A 17,416-nucleotide genomic window follows, 5' to 3' on the forward strand; every position below is an offset into this window, starting at 1 on the left:
TTCTTACTTTTCCCCCACTCTTTCCACTTAATTTCTCCAATCTTCTGCCTACATTTGTAACAAAATACAACTATACACTAGACTATTGTGTGTGGCTCTGGTTATTATGTTGTCCTTTCCCGCTCGTTGTCATTCTCTTTAGCTTTTCTTACCTGCATTGTTCAATTTAAGTTAAATAAAGATTACAATAAAAAACAACAACAACAACAACATATTTTAAACATAGATTTGTTTATTTATATGTGACTAAACCAAGTAGAAATCGTTGATTTCTTTAGTATCTATATTTATTTGTAATCTTTACTGTGCTATTAAAACAAAGCGGTCTGCCTATGGAACTACTCGACTCCAAGAAGCTTTACTACCCGGTCTACTAGACGGTGCTCACCGGGGGGACATGTCTATCTGACGGACTTAAGGTTGGATGTGTATTTACACAAGCTGGGGCTGAATTGTTATTTATTTGTATCTTATTTTAAAAGCACACTTGATATGAAAAATGAACCAGCGAGGAACGAGTGACGCCTCTGTCAACCAAATCCACCATCAGGAATATAGACCAGCGAAACAAAACGTTTGCATAGATTCGGAGGCATCTGTTTGACTCTTGTGACCAAATCGTTCTCCATACAGAAGTCAATAATGGAGTGCTTAAACAGATTAAGACCTTTGTTTCTCACTCCCCGACCGCTTTTACCATTTCATTTCACACAACACTGTCTCTGTTCAAGGTCAGAGAACGTCAATAGGCCACAGAGTAAGAGGGCAACATTAGATACATTTAAAACCCAGTTGTCATCTGGACCTACTTTTCAAGACTTTGTCAAAGGAATTGACGTCAACAAAACACTCCTTGTTCCCGAGGAAGACCATGGGCCTCATGCATATCTGTCCGAGGACTTGGACATGGGAAATGACAGAAAAGGTCCGTTTTTATTTCTGGGTCTTAACACATTTGGTTTGGCTCAAGTCAACGCTTTGTCTAATGAGTGTGTTGTTATTACAGTCTGCTTTGAAACGTATGGCTGTCAAATGAATGTCAATGACACTGAGATAGCCTGGTCCGTATTGCAAAAGAAGGGATACCAACGAACCAATGACCCTAATGAGGTACAAAATTTACATTTACATACTGGATCTTACATAATAATTGTATGTTGGCATTTTTAATCAAAGTACATTTTGTATGTATGTCAACAGGCTGATGTTGTCCTTCTTGTAACATGTTCTATCAGGTAAGATACCATGGGTACTAAATCAAAATATTGGCAAAAATCAAAAGCTTCCATTTGTTTCTTAAACAATGAAGCTGATCATATCAGAATATGACATGGACTCTTGCAATAATGAATGGCACTTTCAAGTCCTCCTCCAAATATCACAACAGAAGATCTTTCTCTTTCGTATTTCAGAGAAAAAGCTGAACAAACCATCTGGAACCGACTGCAACAACTTACAGCCATGAAGAGAAAGCGCTTAAAGAACCGCACACCAATGAAAATTGGCATTTTAGGTAAAGCACTCAACCAATGACGTGTACATGAAATTATCCCTTAAAACGATCTAAAACGGAACAAAAAATATACTAACAAATAATGAATGCTTTGTGTCCACCAGGTTGCATGGCGGAGAGGTTGAAGACTGAACTCCTGGAGCGGGAGAAGCTAGTGGATGTTCTGGCGGGCCCTGATGCCTACCGGGACCTCCCGCGCCTGCTGACGCTGGCAGACAGCGGCCGCCAGGTCAGCAACGTCTTGCTCTCATTGGAGGAGACCTACGCTGACGTCATGCCCGTCCACCGCGGGCCTCAGGGATACAGTGCGTTTGTGTAAGCCATGCTCCTCATACGCTCTCCAGAGATGTCACCTTTGGGTCTGATATTTCAGCCATTTTGTCTTCACCTTAGTACAATATCTGGTGAGCTGGTTTATTCTTGAGACGTGAAACTTGGCAGGCCTGGGTAGGTTGATAGCTACTACTCAGATAACCACCTTATAAAATGGCCTAATCCAGGAACAGACTATGAGCGTTATCTAAATCATCCAAGAGGTGATGCGTTGAAAGCTAGATAATAATATCTATATATCCCAAATAATTAAATAACGACACCTATGCTCTAAAGGACAGTGCTTCATATTAACAACGGGTGGGACTAAACATCGATACGGCGATATATATCATTGCCCTTCTTCGTGTGATACATACGAGAATCAATACATTGCGCCAAATATCGATATTTTTATTTATTTGAATTAATTTCTTTTTTCAAGAAGAGTAACTGGAAAACTCAGTTTGGACCAAATCAAGCACTTTACCATTTCCCAATAATTTTTAGTCACTCACAGTTAGACAGTATAGTATTGTATTGTTATAGGATTTTCTCTTGTCTATATATTGATTATTGCAGAATCGCTGTATCGTGAGATTATCAGTATCATGGGCCATGTATAGCATATCGTATCGTATCGTGAGGTACCCTGTGATCCCCACCCCTAATCTACAATATTGAAATTGTATCTAAATTGTGTGCGTGACCTATTATATATATAATTTTCTTAAACAATTGGTGGCCATATTGTCTATTTCCGCTATCTAAAGTCGTGTACGTTTTGGAGACGTGCTTTGTTGAGTCTACATAACAAGTTTCCACGGAATTGTCCTGATCCAGTTAACTATCTCCCCAATATTGCTTGCATCTGTAATTGTCATTAAGTTGGGTTTACCCGCAGGTCCATCATGCGCGGCTGCGACAACATGTGCAGCTACTGCATCGTTCCCTTCACCCGCGGCAGAGAGAGGAGCAGGCCTTTGAGCTCCATTCTGGACGAGGTTCGCCTGCTGTCTGACCAGGCGAGTTTTGACCTCATAACTCCAGCCGCCCTTCATAACTCTAGACTTCAAAGGGGTTTTGTGGGGCAGGCTGGCCAAGATCCCTTCATTTACCATATTGAGAAATCCCAAATACCACATTAAAATTTGGGTTATTCAAATAAGTAGTGCATTGTGTTTCAATGACCTGATTGATTTCTAATCTTTCATTGTGTTCCTACATGTATGATGGTGTGTGTGTGGTGGGGCCAGGGCGTTAAAGAGGTGACCCTGCTGGGCCAGAACGTCAACAGCTACCGGGACACTTCAGAGGAGCAGCACCGTGGGCCAGACCCCACCCAGCTGAGCCGCGGCTTCCGGACCCTCTACCGCAGCAAGCAGGGCGGGCTGCGCTTCGCCGACCTGCTGGACCAGGTGTCCCACATCGACGCTGACATGAGGATCAGGTTCACCTCCCCGCACCCCAAAGACTTTCCAGACGAGGTGGGCCCCACGCACCTCCCCTTCCATTGGGGGTTGGATAGATATGCTGTGGTTGTGAGATGATTTGCTTGAGTTGTCACTGATGATGATTGCAACCATCTGAATACCCCCCCCCCCCCCCTCCCCCCCTTTCCAATGACATAGAGGAAGCTGTGGTGGCCTGTAAGTAGCCAGTAGGTACTTACAAATGTCGTTGTCTATGACAGAGTCGAGTAGTATGTGAAGGGATGCTGTTCCCTGATGATTAAAACGTTTGATTAAGTCTATAAAACTATAGGTCACAGTTTACAAATAAGATGGCGATTAAGATTTGAAACGTGCTCTAGAGCCTTTTTTATGTTCTGGGCTTCTGTCGAAAAATGGTGGTTAAATACACTACAACCTTTAAATTTCACTTTCATATAGTGAGATACAGGCCGACCAATAATGGTCAAATGGCCTTAAACTGTGGTTAAGCGTCGATCCTGCTGAGCTAACTCAGCAGGATGCTCCAATATTGTGTATTTGTTTCAGTGTTGCCTATTTCCTGCACGTAAAAATATTGATCAAGTGCAACAATGGGATGTTGACCAAAGATACGGAGGAACCCCTGATGGGGACAAGGGGACGATGAATATGCATTGTCACTGTGTTGCGCAGGTTCTGCAGCTCATTGCGGAGCGAGGGAACATCTGCAAGCAGATCCATCTCCCAGCACAGAGCGGCAGCAGCCAGGTGCTGAAGGCCATGAGACGAGGGTGAGACATCGCCACACTCACTACTCCTTCGCCTGAGCCCCACCTAGTCTTTGAATCCAAGCTTACACTGGTTTCCTTTCCTCAATGTGCAGCTATACCAGAGAGGCCTACCTGGACCTGGTGGATAACATCAAGAGAATAGTCCCCGGTAAAGCATGGTTCATCTCTATTTTAAACTTTATCTGCTAATAATGATTGATTTACGATATCTTGGTATATATATGTGAATCCACTTTTCACCTGGGCAGGTGTGAGCCTCAGCAGTGACTTCATCGCGGGCTTCTGCGGGGAGAACGAGGAAGACCATCTGCAGACTCTGTCTCTCATCAGGGAGGTGTGCTACAATGTGGGCTTCCTGTTCGCCTACAGCATGAGAAAGGTGGGTGCCATACACACTCACTATTAATTATTGAGGACAGGATAGTGCAGTGGAAATGGTTTACCATATTTTTTAAGTTCCCCATTGAAGTCAGGATAGTCTGCTCAGAATCTGTATACTTTATTCATACAGGGGGAAATTAATAATAGTTATGTTTGAATCTAAGCCAAAATGTTCTGGGTAAGAACCCTAATGTCTGAAGTTTGTCTGTAGGCATCCTTGACCAAGATGCCCCCACCCCCTACCTGTTTATAGAGGCTGTAGGGAAGATTTGAGTGCAATTTGTTAGAATGCCCTGGCTATCCCTCAGCTACCAGTTATCATTTCTTACAAAATCTAGCTCTCTTGCTCTATGCCGACTCTCAAATTATGCCTAAAGGAACTTTAACGGGAAAACACCCGCCGCATACATAAATCCTGCTAAAGGATCTTATCATGTGCGTTGGTCTCCAGAAAACGCACGCCTCCCACGCCCTCCAGGACGACGTCCCTGGTGAGGTGAAGCAGCGCCGGCTGGAGGAGCTCATCTCTGCCTTTAGGGAAGAGGCGGCAAAGGTCAACAGCGCCCTGGTGGGCACCACACAGCTCGTCCTGGTGGAGGGGGTAAGTACTGCAGCCACAGCCCGCCTAACCATTACATGTAGGCCCAACGGTCATAAGGGTGTCGATGGACGGGACGCCATTGTGCCATGACATCAGACGGTGGATAGAAACACAGCCACATGGCACAGTGATGTCTATTTCTTGATGAAATGCCACCTTAGAACAAGTTATTATCTGCCATATTCATGCCGATATCTGGTTATGGTCGATGTTTGTATCTTTGTTCAGGCTAGTAAGAGATCGGCCCAGGACTTGTGTGGCAGGAGCGACGGGAACGTGAAGGTGATTTTCCCCCGGGAGGGGAGGGACAGTTCTCTGGACTCTGGTATGGCCGAGGCCAAAGCTGGAGACTACATACTAGTGAAGGTATGCTTCGCTCTCGGGTTCATTGCAATAGAACTATAACATGCTTGATATTCTCTTCTTGACAATTTCTTTTAATTTGAGACTGTACGTAACTATTGAATGTCTCCTTTTTACTGTTAATGTAGGTTATAATTAGATGGCACTTGTTTGTAAATGCTAGTGTTTTGTCTTTTGTGCCTTGCCCTCTCTAGATAACGTCGGCAAACTCCCAGAGTCTTCGGGGGCGGGCTCTGAGCCTCGGTTCTCTAAGTGACCAACCAGTACTGCGGGATAATCTGATTGGCCAGCTCGACACAGAAGCTTCTAGAACCCTTGTCTAATATCCACACAAGATGCAGCAAAAGTATTGTTGAAAGCAAATGTATTTAATGTAACTTATGAAGCATTCATACACTTAAAGGTAAAATGGTTTTGTTGGTGTTTATACATGGATGTCTGAGTTTACAGTGTGCATTAAAAAACATAGAAAACTACAAATTTGTGTCATAATTGAAACAAGCCTTCAAACCATATCAAAGAAAGTGATTACAAACTTATAATGTAATGCTTATTGATCCCAGAACAAAATGGGAATTCAAGGTTTAATTTCTGTCTTGTTCTCGGACAGATGTCTGGAGTGATCTGTTGGTTTTCAGGAACTTTCATCCTGAAATCTGGAGGTCTGTCCCGATCATTATGTAGCCCTGGACCCAAAAACACAAGAGCAAGAGTTATCAAAGAGTGACACAGCAGGCAAGTGTTCACCGGGATCATGACATCACATCCAGCACTTGGCACAGTGGCCAGCTTAGTCCAATCTCGGTTCTAATAGTAGCTGGGTGGGGGAACCGAATGTGGAAGGAATTTGACACTTAGTTCCCCCTCCCAGCCAGCATTTAAAACCAGGATGGCCGCTAGGTGACTAAGCCCATGTTGTGTGGGGTCATGAGGGGTGGTGTGAAGGATCGGCTGAAGGTTGTCTGACCTTCAGGACTTGCAGCTTGGTGTTTTTCAGGCTGAATTTCCCCAGGCTGGGTAGAGGGAAGCCCTCCTTAAGTCTCACTGTGAAGGAAAATATTCAGTAATGGTCACTAATTAGTTAGCAATTTACATATACATTTATAAATTCTAGAAATATATATATATTTTTAATTAATTTTATTTTTTACTTTCTAATTTTCTAAAACCCCTTTTCCTTGACACTGATTAAATTAAATACATTTGTGCTCTAACTATATATGATGCATAAAATATAAAGCTGATCATGAATGTAGAGATTGTAATGTAGCGTGATTGACGTTCTCACCGTTAACTGTGGGTAACACCGCGAACTTGAGGACTATTTGGAAGATGTTGCTAAGGGATCCGACCTATAGGGTATACAGCTGGTTAATCACGATGTAAAGGCACAGGTCACTGAAGTATGTGGTTTACTCACTGTTAATTAGAGATAACATCTATTTGTGCATGACCAAAGCATTTTAGAATGTGTACTAGCAAATACAATTAGTAAGTGTATGCCTTTAGGCTACTAAAGAGCAAATGGCCAACCAATCAAATAAGGATTACTTTTTTCCCAATTTGTCAAATGGCATATCTAGAATCTGTAACTTGTAGGGTTAGGAGGGTTGCAGGCTGCCTTGATTCATAGTTATATTCATACTAGGACCACCCATTATAGAGGGCTCCGATAAAAGCCTCCAAATGTCATTTATTTATCCATCCGTCCGTCCACTTACCTTGAAGTCCCCAACGTAGCTTTTCCCAAGGGACATGTCCAACCTGTAAACATTGGAGATGGCTATAATATGATGCAATGTAATCTGTGGCTGGTTTTGACTAATTAAACCTTGTGGTTATATTATTGTATGTACTTACTGGTTTAAGGTGACCGCTCCCGCCAGTTTATTCCCGACCACGTTGACACGTGCGCTGACACTAAAATCCTATTGCAGACAACACATGACAACACATTCCTATAACACTTTGCTTTCTTTACCTTCTATATTTTCTAAAGATAATTTTGTGGATTCCATAAAAACAGAAGTCCAGCAAGACTGGACTTCTGTTTAAGGACATCTGTGATATCATTTTTTATGGTGGCCTTGTATGGAATCCTGAGTCTCTGTAATAAGACTAGGCCGCTTTGTGTAAGTGGCCTAGGCCAGCAAGAATGGGTTGGGCCAGGGGCGGAGTGGGACCCTTTTTCAGCCCGGGAATTTCAGGCCCATACCGGCCCCCTACACAGAAGTCTTGCCGGGGGGGGGGGAATATGTGTTTCTTATTTCAACACATAACCGGATGTGTGGATATGTGTTGGGTTTATATTGTGGTTTCTGCTGCAGAAAGAGTTTCCCCTCCATGATAATTCATTTTGCTTATACACCTACTAACCCTTCATATTCAGTTTTGAATTTTGTATTTGTTTCTTTTAGACCCATACTTAGCCAGGTAATGTCATCGTCTCCCACTACATAACACACACTACCGTTACCTTGACAGCGTTTTTACTCAATCATACCCATTGACAGTTACTGCACGTTGTAATTTTAAGGGATCCTACCAAGTTGAGCACAAACAGGGGGGCAAGGGAGGTGTTGGCGAGGATGGCGTAGGCTGTCAGGGAGCTCTTGGCATCCACGGTCACTTTGTTGGCCTCTATGTTGAAGAGGGGCTCCTTCAACGTCTTCAACTGGAGCTCCATCATCAGACCTGGGAACAGCTTGGCGATCTAGAACAATCCCCAAGATCACATGTTGCCATCACAATAGACTTATAACACTTAACATGTGGAAAATGTGAATTCACACTTATTGTAGATATGCATTTCCTTCTACTTTTCCTACTCCACCTAAATTGATGTTAAGATTGAATAATTATTTGCTTGTATGTATAATGCTGTTATATGTTTAATGTACCTTTTCATCTAACATAATTTTGTATGTATGTTTTTGGGATGTTATATTCCATTCATATAAGTTACGTGCATAGTTTTGAGTTGTGCCTAGTGTTCTGTTCTGTTCTGTCATCTTCAAAGTAAAGACTTTGACTTTGAATTGTGTGATTCTTCTCTCACCTGTGGAATGAACACTCCAAACGTTCCTGTGGTCAGACGAATAGGAGAACTTCGAGGAATCTGTCGAAACAAAGACAGGCATCAAAGGTGGTGCTATGTCAATCTCTGGAAGAAAAACATGAACATTTCCCTTCAGAGTATTTTCCAGATTCCCAAACTTTTAGAATCTCCCAGAATTCCTAAACCAGTAGTCATTATCTCACCATGTCATCGGTGATGTTGAGGCTCAGGGTGCCGGCCTTGTTGTACACAAAGCTGGCGGAGTTGGCGGTGAAGGCGGACAGGCCGATGTAGAGCATGCCCTGCTCCTGGTTGGGGAGGAAGAAGGGTGTGGGGGAGAAGGGGGGCTCCATGTGGTGGCCGATGTTGTAGAACTCACCCTGGAGGAAAGATGTGTTTATACCTGGTTCTCATGAAGAGGGAAGGCAGTGGTGTGGTGTAGTGGAGAGGCAATATGTAGATTATGCAGAGTAATGTCCCTGGCACTTCATAGTTTTACCCACTTATATGAATTTGTAGTGTATACAAACATTTCTTGACTCAAATTAATTCCAGTATTGGAGCTGAATTAGTATTACATTGGCTTTGACTCATTTATGTGACCGCACATAAGCTACTTAATAGCTTTTTTTTAGAAAGCCAGTGAGCCCGACCAGGATGAACTCACCTTCAGGTTTAATCCTATGGAGGAGTCTGAAATCTCCGGGGAGGACACCATGGGATATGCAATCTCTGCATAGCGGTCCACTGGGGCCAGCACTGAAGGATAAGAAACATTCACATCATCCAACAACAAAAAATGATGTTGTGGAAATTATTGTTGAGGTTTCATTAATAACAGTTTACCGTTGAGGGTCTTTAGGAATTGGTTCATACTAGATACCGATTCTGCCACCAGAGGGCATATCTGCAATGCAAAAGAGCATAAAATGGGCCTTTTTTAATAGCAGAAATAATGCGTGTAATACTATCTTCCGGAACATGTGACAACAATTAATTTTTCAGAAACAAAGCTGAAACAAAAACTCTTTGTCTTTTTGCCAAGGGCAACAAAACTTGGGACTTCTAATTGAATAACATCCAGTTTACATTCGATCCAAAAGGCGCCATCCATCACCCCTTTATGAGTTTTACTTGAAATACACACACTGTCCCATAATGATAATAATAACAGTGGATTGAATTTATATAGCGCTTTTCTAGACACTCAAACACGCTTTACAGTGAAGGGGGGACCTCACCAACCACCATACACTTCCCTTTTCTGAAACAGTATAGGAGATCACAAGAAAACAATGTTCTCACCTTTTTCTGCAATTGGCTGCGCATTCCTTTTTCAATAAAGCGGGTGAAAAGATTGTACAGCCAGCTTAAAAAAACACATTGTCCGAATGATTAACAGAAGCATCACAGGTTTAATCAAAGTAAATCCATCCTCTTTTCTCTCCCTGCCTGGAAAGTCTAGGAGGTGGTTGTCTTAACCTGCAATGTGTCAGACAGGATGACTCCACAATGATGGACTGGCAACACCTGGCAACACCTTGGGGGGCCAACATGCTGGCCCCCCAATGACCCCCATTACTAGACTGGGTAGCCCCGCCCATTCTGCCGGCAATTTGAGTTCGCCCTACAGAAGGGTCTGGAAAAGAGCAATACATTTCTTTCTGCTTCCGACACGTTTTTGCGGGAGCCAATCACCAAGCTGGCTTTTCCCCTTGGGGCGCTATTGGCTGGTTTAACACAATAACGACAGGGAAGCGACGGCAAGCAGCCAATCGTATACAGTGTCAGTTGAACTAGGCCCGTTGATCACGCCTCTTGTGCTGAAGGAAATTATGGCAGCTTCCCCAGACCAACATGCAATCTAAGATTGAGCTTGGTCTGGCAATAGCCAGACTACCCCATTACTGCTTGGGTGTGTCGTGTTTGGTCTGAGAACTTGCATGATCATGGAACAGAACAACTCCATGATTCAAACCAGTGACACCTAGCTAGAGGTCATTTCTATTCCCTGTCCATTCAGCTTGTTTCAGCAAATGCTAGTTTCCTAAGCAACCTACCGTGAATTCAAGTCAATTCATTCACAGGTCCTTAATTGACACATGGCATCTCGCTCAAGGACACTAAAAATGAGCAGCGGGCATTGGGGATGGAACCTGCTACCTTTTTAGCTCGGAGCCAAACACCCTCAAACCACTGCCCTATCCTGCCCCTGCAATCCAAAAATCACAACACAACCCAGTCACCGTTGTGTTTAATGAGAAGTGTTGGGTTCTCACCTGGCACCTCCATGTAACTTGATGCTCACCCCCCCCAGTGTGGAGTCACAGCTGGCCATCGCCACAGCCGGGAGGCCCAGATTGTCGCTGCGGAGGGAGATACTGGTGGTGATGGTCAGGGCCTTGATGGCCAGGTCGAAGGAGCCCCTGTCCTTTCTGTTCAGAACCAGTGGGGGGAAGAGCAAAAGAGATTTATCATGTCATTGAGAGGATATTAAAATGAGGGGCAGGTTATTGCTTTCATAGATTAGAGGATCGTAAAGTATAACGTCTGCTTATTACCCTTTTCCTTAAAGGAGACATATTATGGCGTTTTCACAACAAGTAAACATAGTATTTGCGTTCCAGAAAACATGTTTTTGAAGCAGTTTGCTGGAAATAGCTTTTAGGAAAAAGATTCTCGCCTACCACTATTCCCCTCTGATTCAGTCCCTTCAGAATGCACTGTTTCTGGTGTCTGGAGCTTTAATGCAAATGAGCTGCTGCCCATTGACCAATGAGCTGTCAGACTGAACCACAGCATGGAGGAGGGATTGTTGCCGTTTGCGGACTCCTGGAGCTCTATATCTATATAATATAATATAACAATAATATTATATAATAATATTATATCTGACGTCTCTGGCACTTTCACAACAAGTAAAGACTCGTAGTGGGGGATATCTCGGCCATGGATGAGTAGAATTGGAGAAGGATCTTTGGCCTTGACTCTCTCGGGAGCTGAGATGCCGTACTACCGCCGAGCTCTCCGCGCCGGAGCTGCCGGACTGCCGCCGAAGTTTCGGGAGCTGAAAAGTTTGGCGGGGGTAGCTCGGCGGCGGCAGTCCGGCAGCTTAGCTCTGGGAGTACAATCCCTTTCTTCTCCATGTCTCCTCCTCCTGACTTCCGCCGAAGCTTCGGCGGCAGTCCGGCAGCTCCGGTGGTGCCGCCGGCAGAGAAAGGGATTGTACTCCCGGAGCTGAGCTGCCGCCGAGTTCCCCCCCGCCGGAGCTGCTGGTCCGCTGGTCCACAAAATCTTAGCTATGCTGTGATTGGAGGGGAGTGGGGAAATGCGTGGTAATATTCAACTGTGCCCCCTTCCTACGTAGGAGGGGGCGCGGAAACTGACTCGCTTGTTCGGTAACTGTAGGCGGGGTACTTTCAGAAATGCATATCTCACTCAAAAAATCATGTACAGACTTTTTTTCAAAGTTTGTATGCGTGTGGTAGCACCAGAGAACCAAAACAACGCCCCAAATCCCAGGAAAAGCGTTGTTTTCATAATATGTCCCCTTTAACAAGGGTTGCATTTCTTTAGGGCAGATGAGATAAGGGTACAGGAAAGTCTAGCATAGCATCCCAAGACCTGAAACCCCCTGACAAGAGGTCCTGGGTTGTTTGAACCATCAACTTGCATGCCTATAAGCATGATGCCCTAACCGATACATCAATGAGTGTATCTAATATTTACCTTTATCTTAAATAGAAGAGACCAGACAAATGACAATATGTAGCTGTTAACGGCTGCAGTTGTCCTACTTACATGAATCTCAAGAACTTCACCCTCCACTTCCCATGGAGGCTGAGAAAGGCGTTATTGATGGTCAGGGTGAAGCCCGTCCCTGGCACCAGACCTATTGCCGAGCTGGGTAGACCCAGCTTCACAATACGCATGCTGAATTACACCGGAAGAAAAGGGGAAAATAACTGCCTATGTCGCACAACAAAACTATATAGATAATGGTGGAAAAGAACAACAGAGTAGGCTTAGGGGGGTTGGCAAACTGTGGGGCTTTAAAATTGATAAAGTGATAAAGGGCTGTAAAAATACAACGGATATTGTAGGTCTTCTTAACAACGAACGGAAAAATGAATGCTGATTCTAATCAAATCAAAGACGTAAACAAAATTAAGTGAACATGGCAATGGCACCGAGTGGAGTTGGTGTAGTGGGTGCAGAGGTGTGAGCTTCCTTGTCTTACTCGGTCACACTGTAGCCGACCTTGCCGATGGGCTTTACCCGCTCTTTCCCCGAGATATTTGGCACCGTAATGGTCATCAGTTTCTTTTGCAGAGATGCCACGACGAGCTCTCTGCCTGGAAATGGAAAGGAATACAAAGTGTGTAGAGGTTATGTTGTGTACAGTTAAACATGAATAAGTTTGTAAACAGCGAAGATGAGGACTGGAACCCACCGAAATCAAGTCCTTTCTGTGTCAGTTTGACCTTGACCCCCGCATTGGCGCTCAGGGAAAGCGGGATGAGAGCCAGCAGAGCCAGCCATCGCCATGGGAACATCTTGAGTTCTGACACGCAGAGAAAAGAATACAGTATCAATACAGAACAAGAGTACAGCAGGGAGAGCACTATGCAGTGCTGCATTCTGTATCTACATATTGACAGATTTGAAGGCTCCTGCTGTGGAAGTTGACACTGAAGGTGTGCTTAATGGAAGTTTACGTACTGATTGAATGGTAAATCCTGTTTATTGTTGTTTTTATTCATGTCTTTATATTTGTGAACAATTCTGTATAGCAGCCAATTTTGCTCATAGGTTGATGAAAAAATAATAATGGGGGTTTCAGTGTTTGAGTGGATCTTGGAGGTCTTCACCAAAACAATGAGGCGGATGTTCATGCAAAGCCTGCATAGAAGCAGTCTCTCAGGACTACTAATTGGGTCACATGACCCATGACAAGCCAGAAGACCAACTGGCATTTTATTAAATTAAATGTAGATTAAGGTTAGCTGGAAAAAGTCATCTTTTTAATTTATCCCGCTGCCATTTGGGTATTTCCGTCTCTATTTGACCATTCCACTCGTGTGCAGAAAATGGCAGTTTGAAAGTTGCTTAACTTTTTTGCGGTTTCACACAGATGGGCACACAGCCATCACGGTTTATGAAATACTTGTTATTGGCTCAAATTTCACTTAAACATGTTTGAATAAAAATGTAAATGGATGAGTTCCTTTGCATAGCCACTGTGCATATCATTCCGTTGATTGTTGAGATATTTGAGACCAACAGGTTTGATTGAGAATGAACTAATGTATGCAGTGAGGCTACTCAGAAATGAGCTAACCCTAACCCTAACCCTGAGTGTAATGAGTGTAAACTAGGAGAACTAGGAGAAAACATTAAGGCACAAATTAAAGTTACGGCCTATTTTTGCATAAACCATAAAGTAAAAGCCATTTTATATACTACTATTCGGAAAATGTACTTATAGATAGATGTTGCCTTGAGGCAACTTTGGAAATTCCAGAACTGTGATCTGGGTGTGTAAACTATGAAAACGTTTTGTAACAGATGAAAGCTTGTTTATATTTTGACCCTAACCATTAAATGCCATTTTATTTACTACTATTGGGAAAATATACATACTTAACAAACATACTCTACATAAATCCCTTGCAATTATCTATATGGCATTAAATGTTGAAGTTAGGAACCATTTTTTCCATTAATTTTTGAAAGGCCAAGCAAGTAAACAACACAATGTTGCTTTCTAGAACAAATTACTAAATCATTTTCATACCAGCACTCCTGACCCTAAACAACATCAAACTAGAACAAAATGAGTGTGGTTTAAGTATAGAGCCGGTAAGGCAGTGATTACCTGAACCAGACGCAGAACCTCTCTGAGTGGCCGTTCCTGATGTGTGACTCTGGTCTGCAGGCAGGCAGTGTGCATGGAGTCATGGAAGCGGAAGGCTTATATAAGTGAGTTAAGTGAATGCAGGCGTGGCACAGAATGGTGGACTTTCCCAGATGTTCAAGAGACAATTGCTCATACTTCTGCTTCATTAAAGAGAAGGTGAAGTGCAATCATGTACTGAATGTACCAACAGTGGATCTTCCCCATTCATTTGCCAACAAGCTAGAGCCTGTTATTATGCATTGTTTGACCCTTTTTTCAAAGTCACGATAAATTGATGGACTCTACCTTGGACAATATATCTTCTCTTGACATGCATTATACATTATGACATGTCCTTAATTTGATCAATCAAATATTGAACTGCATTCTCCCAGACCCTTTGGTAGATTGGAGAAAAATCAATGAATACCAAAGTTTGGCTTCACCTTAAACATTGATGAGGTTGATGCATGAGGTCACCTGAAGAGACAGGAAGAGCAAGAGGTTGTGCTTTTGAGGTTGGCAGCACCTGTATTCTGGTGTTTCATTAATTTATTTCTCACAGCACTATACACATCATATCATCGTGTCTGCTAACCTTCCTTCTTCGCATATTTATATTTTTTAAATACTTTCTTAGATTCGGAACAAAGTCAAAAATGCAATCTGTCAAATCGCAGCTTCAAAGAAAAACATTATTCTTTGTTTCAAAATTGTTTCACAAATGTAGTTTGTACCCAACTTACTGAATGAACTTGCCAACATCATGCAAATAGGGTATCATTTTTTTATTTAATCCCATATATTTTTAAAATATCTTCTCATCATAAGGTGTGCAAAGCAGGTCACCTAAAAGTCACCTGCTTGTTGTAAGTCCACTCAAACCTCTTCAATAAACAGCAGATGGATCACTGTTCTGAGAAAGCCTCATAATGTAGCTTGGGCCTTTTGTGGTTTTGGTTTAGTTTAGTTTAGTATAGTTTAGTTTATTAGGATCCCCATTAGCCATTACACCAGGCAACAGCTACTCTTCCTGAGGTCCAAATTTAACAAGAAAAACATACAATAAATCAACAATACACGAAAACAGGATAGAGACGAAAAGAGAACAGATAACAAAAAAAAATAAAAAAATAAAATAAGAAAAACAATGTACAATTATGAAATCATTGAGAGGGAAAAGAAAAACATCCTACATACACAGCAAAACTGCGGGTGTTAATTTTTCAGTGTTGGTGTTAATCAACAGGGTGCAGTGTTATTTTAACACTGAATTGATCATAATATACACCAGGAGAGTTTTTTGATGAAAGTGTTGGTGTAGATTTTCGTCGTTAGGGGATTCTCACACCGTGAGTGTTGATTTGACCACACCCCCACATTTCCGGCAAAGACGCGCCATCCCAGAGCTGATCCAGAACTTTCGGTAGCCATCTTTCTAACCGCTGTGGTAAGTTAAACTTGGTTAGGGTTAATGTTGTGCGGTTGATAAACGCTTAAATAATTTGACAAAACGTAGTTTGCTTGCTTTTGTATGGATATATGCTGTCTGTTACTTTTGTTGGGAAAAACGGTCTGTCTAGTTACTAGACCAGATGAAATGAGACGGAGAGGTAATAAAGTCTATCGGCACGAGGACCTTGGATTTATTAAGTAAAGTGGCAACGGTTATACAGAGTCATAAGCGTGAGAAATCGAATATGTCTAAGTCCCTAATCAGCGCTGATGGTTCGTCCGGAGCTTCGCCTCCGTGGAAGGTCTGCTTCGGAAGAAGGTGAAGAGTCTCAGAGTGATACAGTCTTATGCTGTATCTCCTCGTGATGAGGTGTGTGCGTTTGAGATGTGTGTGGTTCTGTGTGTTTTTACTTGACCTTGGTTCCCAGGCACTAGTGTATGCATGTATATCTTCTTGTGTTCCTCCTTACGGGGGAGAGCTTCAGAGCATCACCCGTTGTGGTCCTCCCGTCCTTGAGGATGACTGGTGCATTGTCTGAGTGTCTACCATCTGCCGGGAGGAGATATGGGGCCCTGGCTCTGGCCCTGACCTGACTATATTCTCATGTATGTGTTATGTGTTAAAAGTTGACTATATTATAAGGTGACTGCCATGTGATGTGCTCATTAAGCTAGGGTAGGAGTTAGCTATATTTATAATGTACATGTGATGTGCTCAGCAGGTTATTTTGCCCCAACATATCCCCCTCAAGTCGTCGCAAGACGACTTTTACTCATTAGGGGTACGAGGGATAGGACTCCAGCGCGGGACTACCATCATAACATTATTAAACAATAACAATATAAATGCAACAATCACACAAATACACTAACGATCACAGGAAAGAAATGTAACCACGAAACGTGTCCCTAAATAATAGCGAAGATATGAGGCAGATAGCGAATGGCAATCCCCCTCAACCCATCCCCAGAGGACCACACACTAAGGATGTGAGGAGGAGTTGACTGGTCGTGTTACAACAAGCAATCACACGCATGGGGCATCCAGGGTAGGCCCGGGGCACGGGAACAACTGAAACCATGGAATAGTCCTGAGCGTCATCATGGGCAGGAGGTCGCAAGGCGCCACCTGAGCATTAGACCCTTTTATTCAACTGCGCTCAGGACCTCATCTGATAAACGGGCAATCAAGGCCCCTGGAATCTCGCCCGTGTGAATCCCCGAGCTCCATCTAGTGGGACAGCGATATAAACAACAACATTTACGTTCCCGGCGTCGGTTGCGTAGACGCGGGCATAGATATGGGAGCGGCTAAAAACAGTGAAGCGTACAGAAGCGAATACAGCCAGGGGTGCCCTCAAGCCTTAAGGGAGCGGGCCGCAGCCCCTGGTACCGGAACGCAGATCCCTGGTCCGGGCGTCGTGGGTGCTTCAGGTGGGAGGGGGGTGATGCCGTTGGCGGGGACGGGAATGGGGCAGCCCACCTGGAGAGGTTACTAGCACGTCACAGGCGGGGGGGGGGGGAAGAGGGAAGGGGTGTTGCGGTGGGGTGTCAGCCGACGGTGATGGAAACAGGACGCCGGGGCCGTGCATCTGGAGAGGCCACTCGCA

The 17,416-nt window shown here is 43.6% G+C and overlaps 2 protein-coding genes across 2 annotated transcripts; one reads left to right on the top strand and one right to left on the bottom strand.

Annotated features, from left to right (window-relative positions):
- Window positions 1-436: 436 nt before the first annotated feature.
- cdk5rap1 (CDK5 regulatory subunit associated protein 1) lies at window positions 437-5,820 on the top strand. The gene is made up of 13 exons (XM_079747923.1): window positions 437-925; window positions 1,007-1,110; window positions 1,201-1,235; window positions 1,413-1,513; window positions 1,618-1,828; window positions 2,730-2,850; window positions 3,082-3,312; window positions 3,952-4,049; window positions 4,142-4,197; window positions 4,298-4,428; window positions 4,882-5,031; window positions 5,260-5,397; window positions 5,589-5,820. Exons 1-13 carry the CDS (start codon window positions 643-645, stop codon window positions 5,715-5,717), a joined length of 1,788 nt encoding a protein of 595 aa, XP_079604049.1. The 5' UTR covers window positions 437-642; the 3' UTR covers window positions 5,718-5,820.
- Window positions 5,821-5,959: 139 nt separating this feature from the next.
- On the bottom strand, window positions 5,960-14,389 carry LOC307083898 (bactericidal permeability-increasing protein-like). Its single transcript, XM_079747927.1, has 16 exons — window positions 14,331-14,389; window positions 12,906-13,016; window positions 12,693-12,807; window positions 12,254-12,385; window positions 10,732-10,887; window positions 9,758-9,821; window positions 9,299-9,359; window positions 9,120-9,211; window positions 8,656-8,832; window positions 8,453-8,512; window positions 7,940-8,107; window positions 7,255-7,322; window positions 7,116-7,158; window positions 6,683-6,746; window positions 6,362-6,438; window positions 5,960-6,080 (listed from the first exon to the last, which is right to left on the bottom strand). The coding sequence occupies exons 2-16, from the start codon at window positions 13,006-13,008 to the stop codon at window positions 6,039-6,041; spliced, it is 1,422 nt and encodes a 473-aa protein (XP_079604053.1). The 5' UTR covers window positions 13,009-13,016; window positions 14,331-14,389; the 3' UTR covers window positions 5,960-6,038.
- Window positions 14,390-17,416: the final 3,027 nt, after the last annotated feature.

Source organism: Pollachius pollachius (assembly GCF_949987615.1).
Source record: "Pollachius pollachius genome assembly, chromosome: 12".
Lineage (NCBI taxonomy): Eukaryota > Metazoa > Chordata > Actinopteri > Gadiformes > Gadidae > Pollachius > Pollachius pollachius.

Bases quoted from the DNA above. Each gene is read 5' to 3' on its own strand.
- cdk5rap1 (XM_079747923.1), top strand. From the start codon at position 643: ATGGAGTGCTTAAACAGATTAAGACCTTTGTTTCTCACTCCCCGACCG. The intron at 1,111-1,200 runs GTACAAAATTTA...GTATGTCAACAG, and splicing joins GAACCAATGACCCTAATGAG to GCTGATGTTGTCCTTCTTGT. The intron at 5,032-5,259 runs GTAAGTACTGCA...ATCTTTGTTCAG, and splicing joins AGCTCGTCCTGGTGGAGGGG to GCTAGTAAGAGATCGGCCCA.
- LOC307083898 (XM_079747927.1), bottom strand. From the start codon at position 13,008: ATGTTCCCATGGCGATGGCTGGCTCTGCTGGCTCTCATCCCGCTTTCC. The intron at 8,108-8,452 runs GTGAGAGAAGAA...GGATTGTTCTAG, and splicing joins TTGGAGTGTTCATTCCACAG to ATCGCCAAGCTGTTCCCAGG. The intron at 7,323-7,939 runs GTAGGATCCCTT...TGTCTGCAATAG, and splicing joins CCCTGTTTGTGCTCAACTTG to GATTTTAGTGTCAGCGCACG.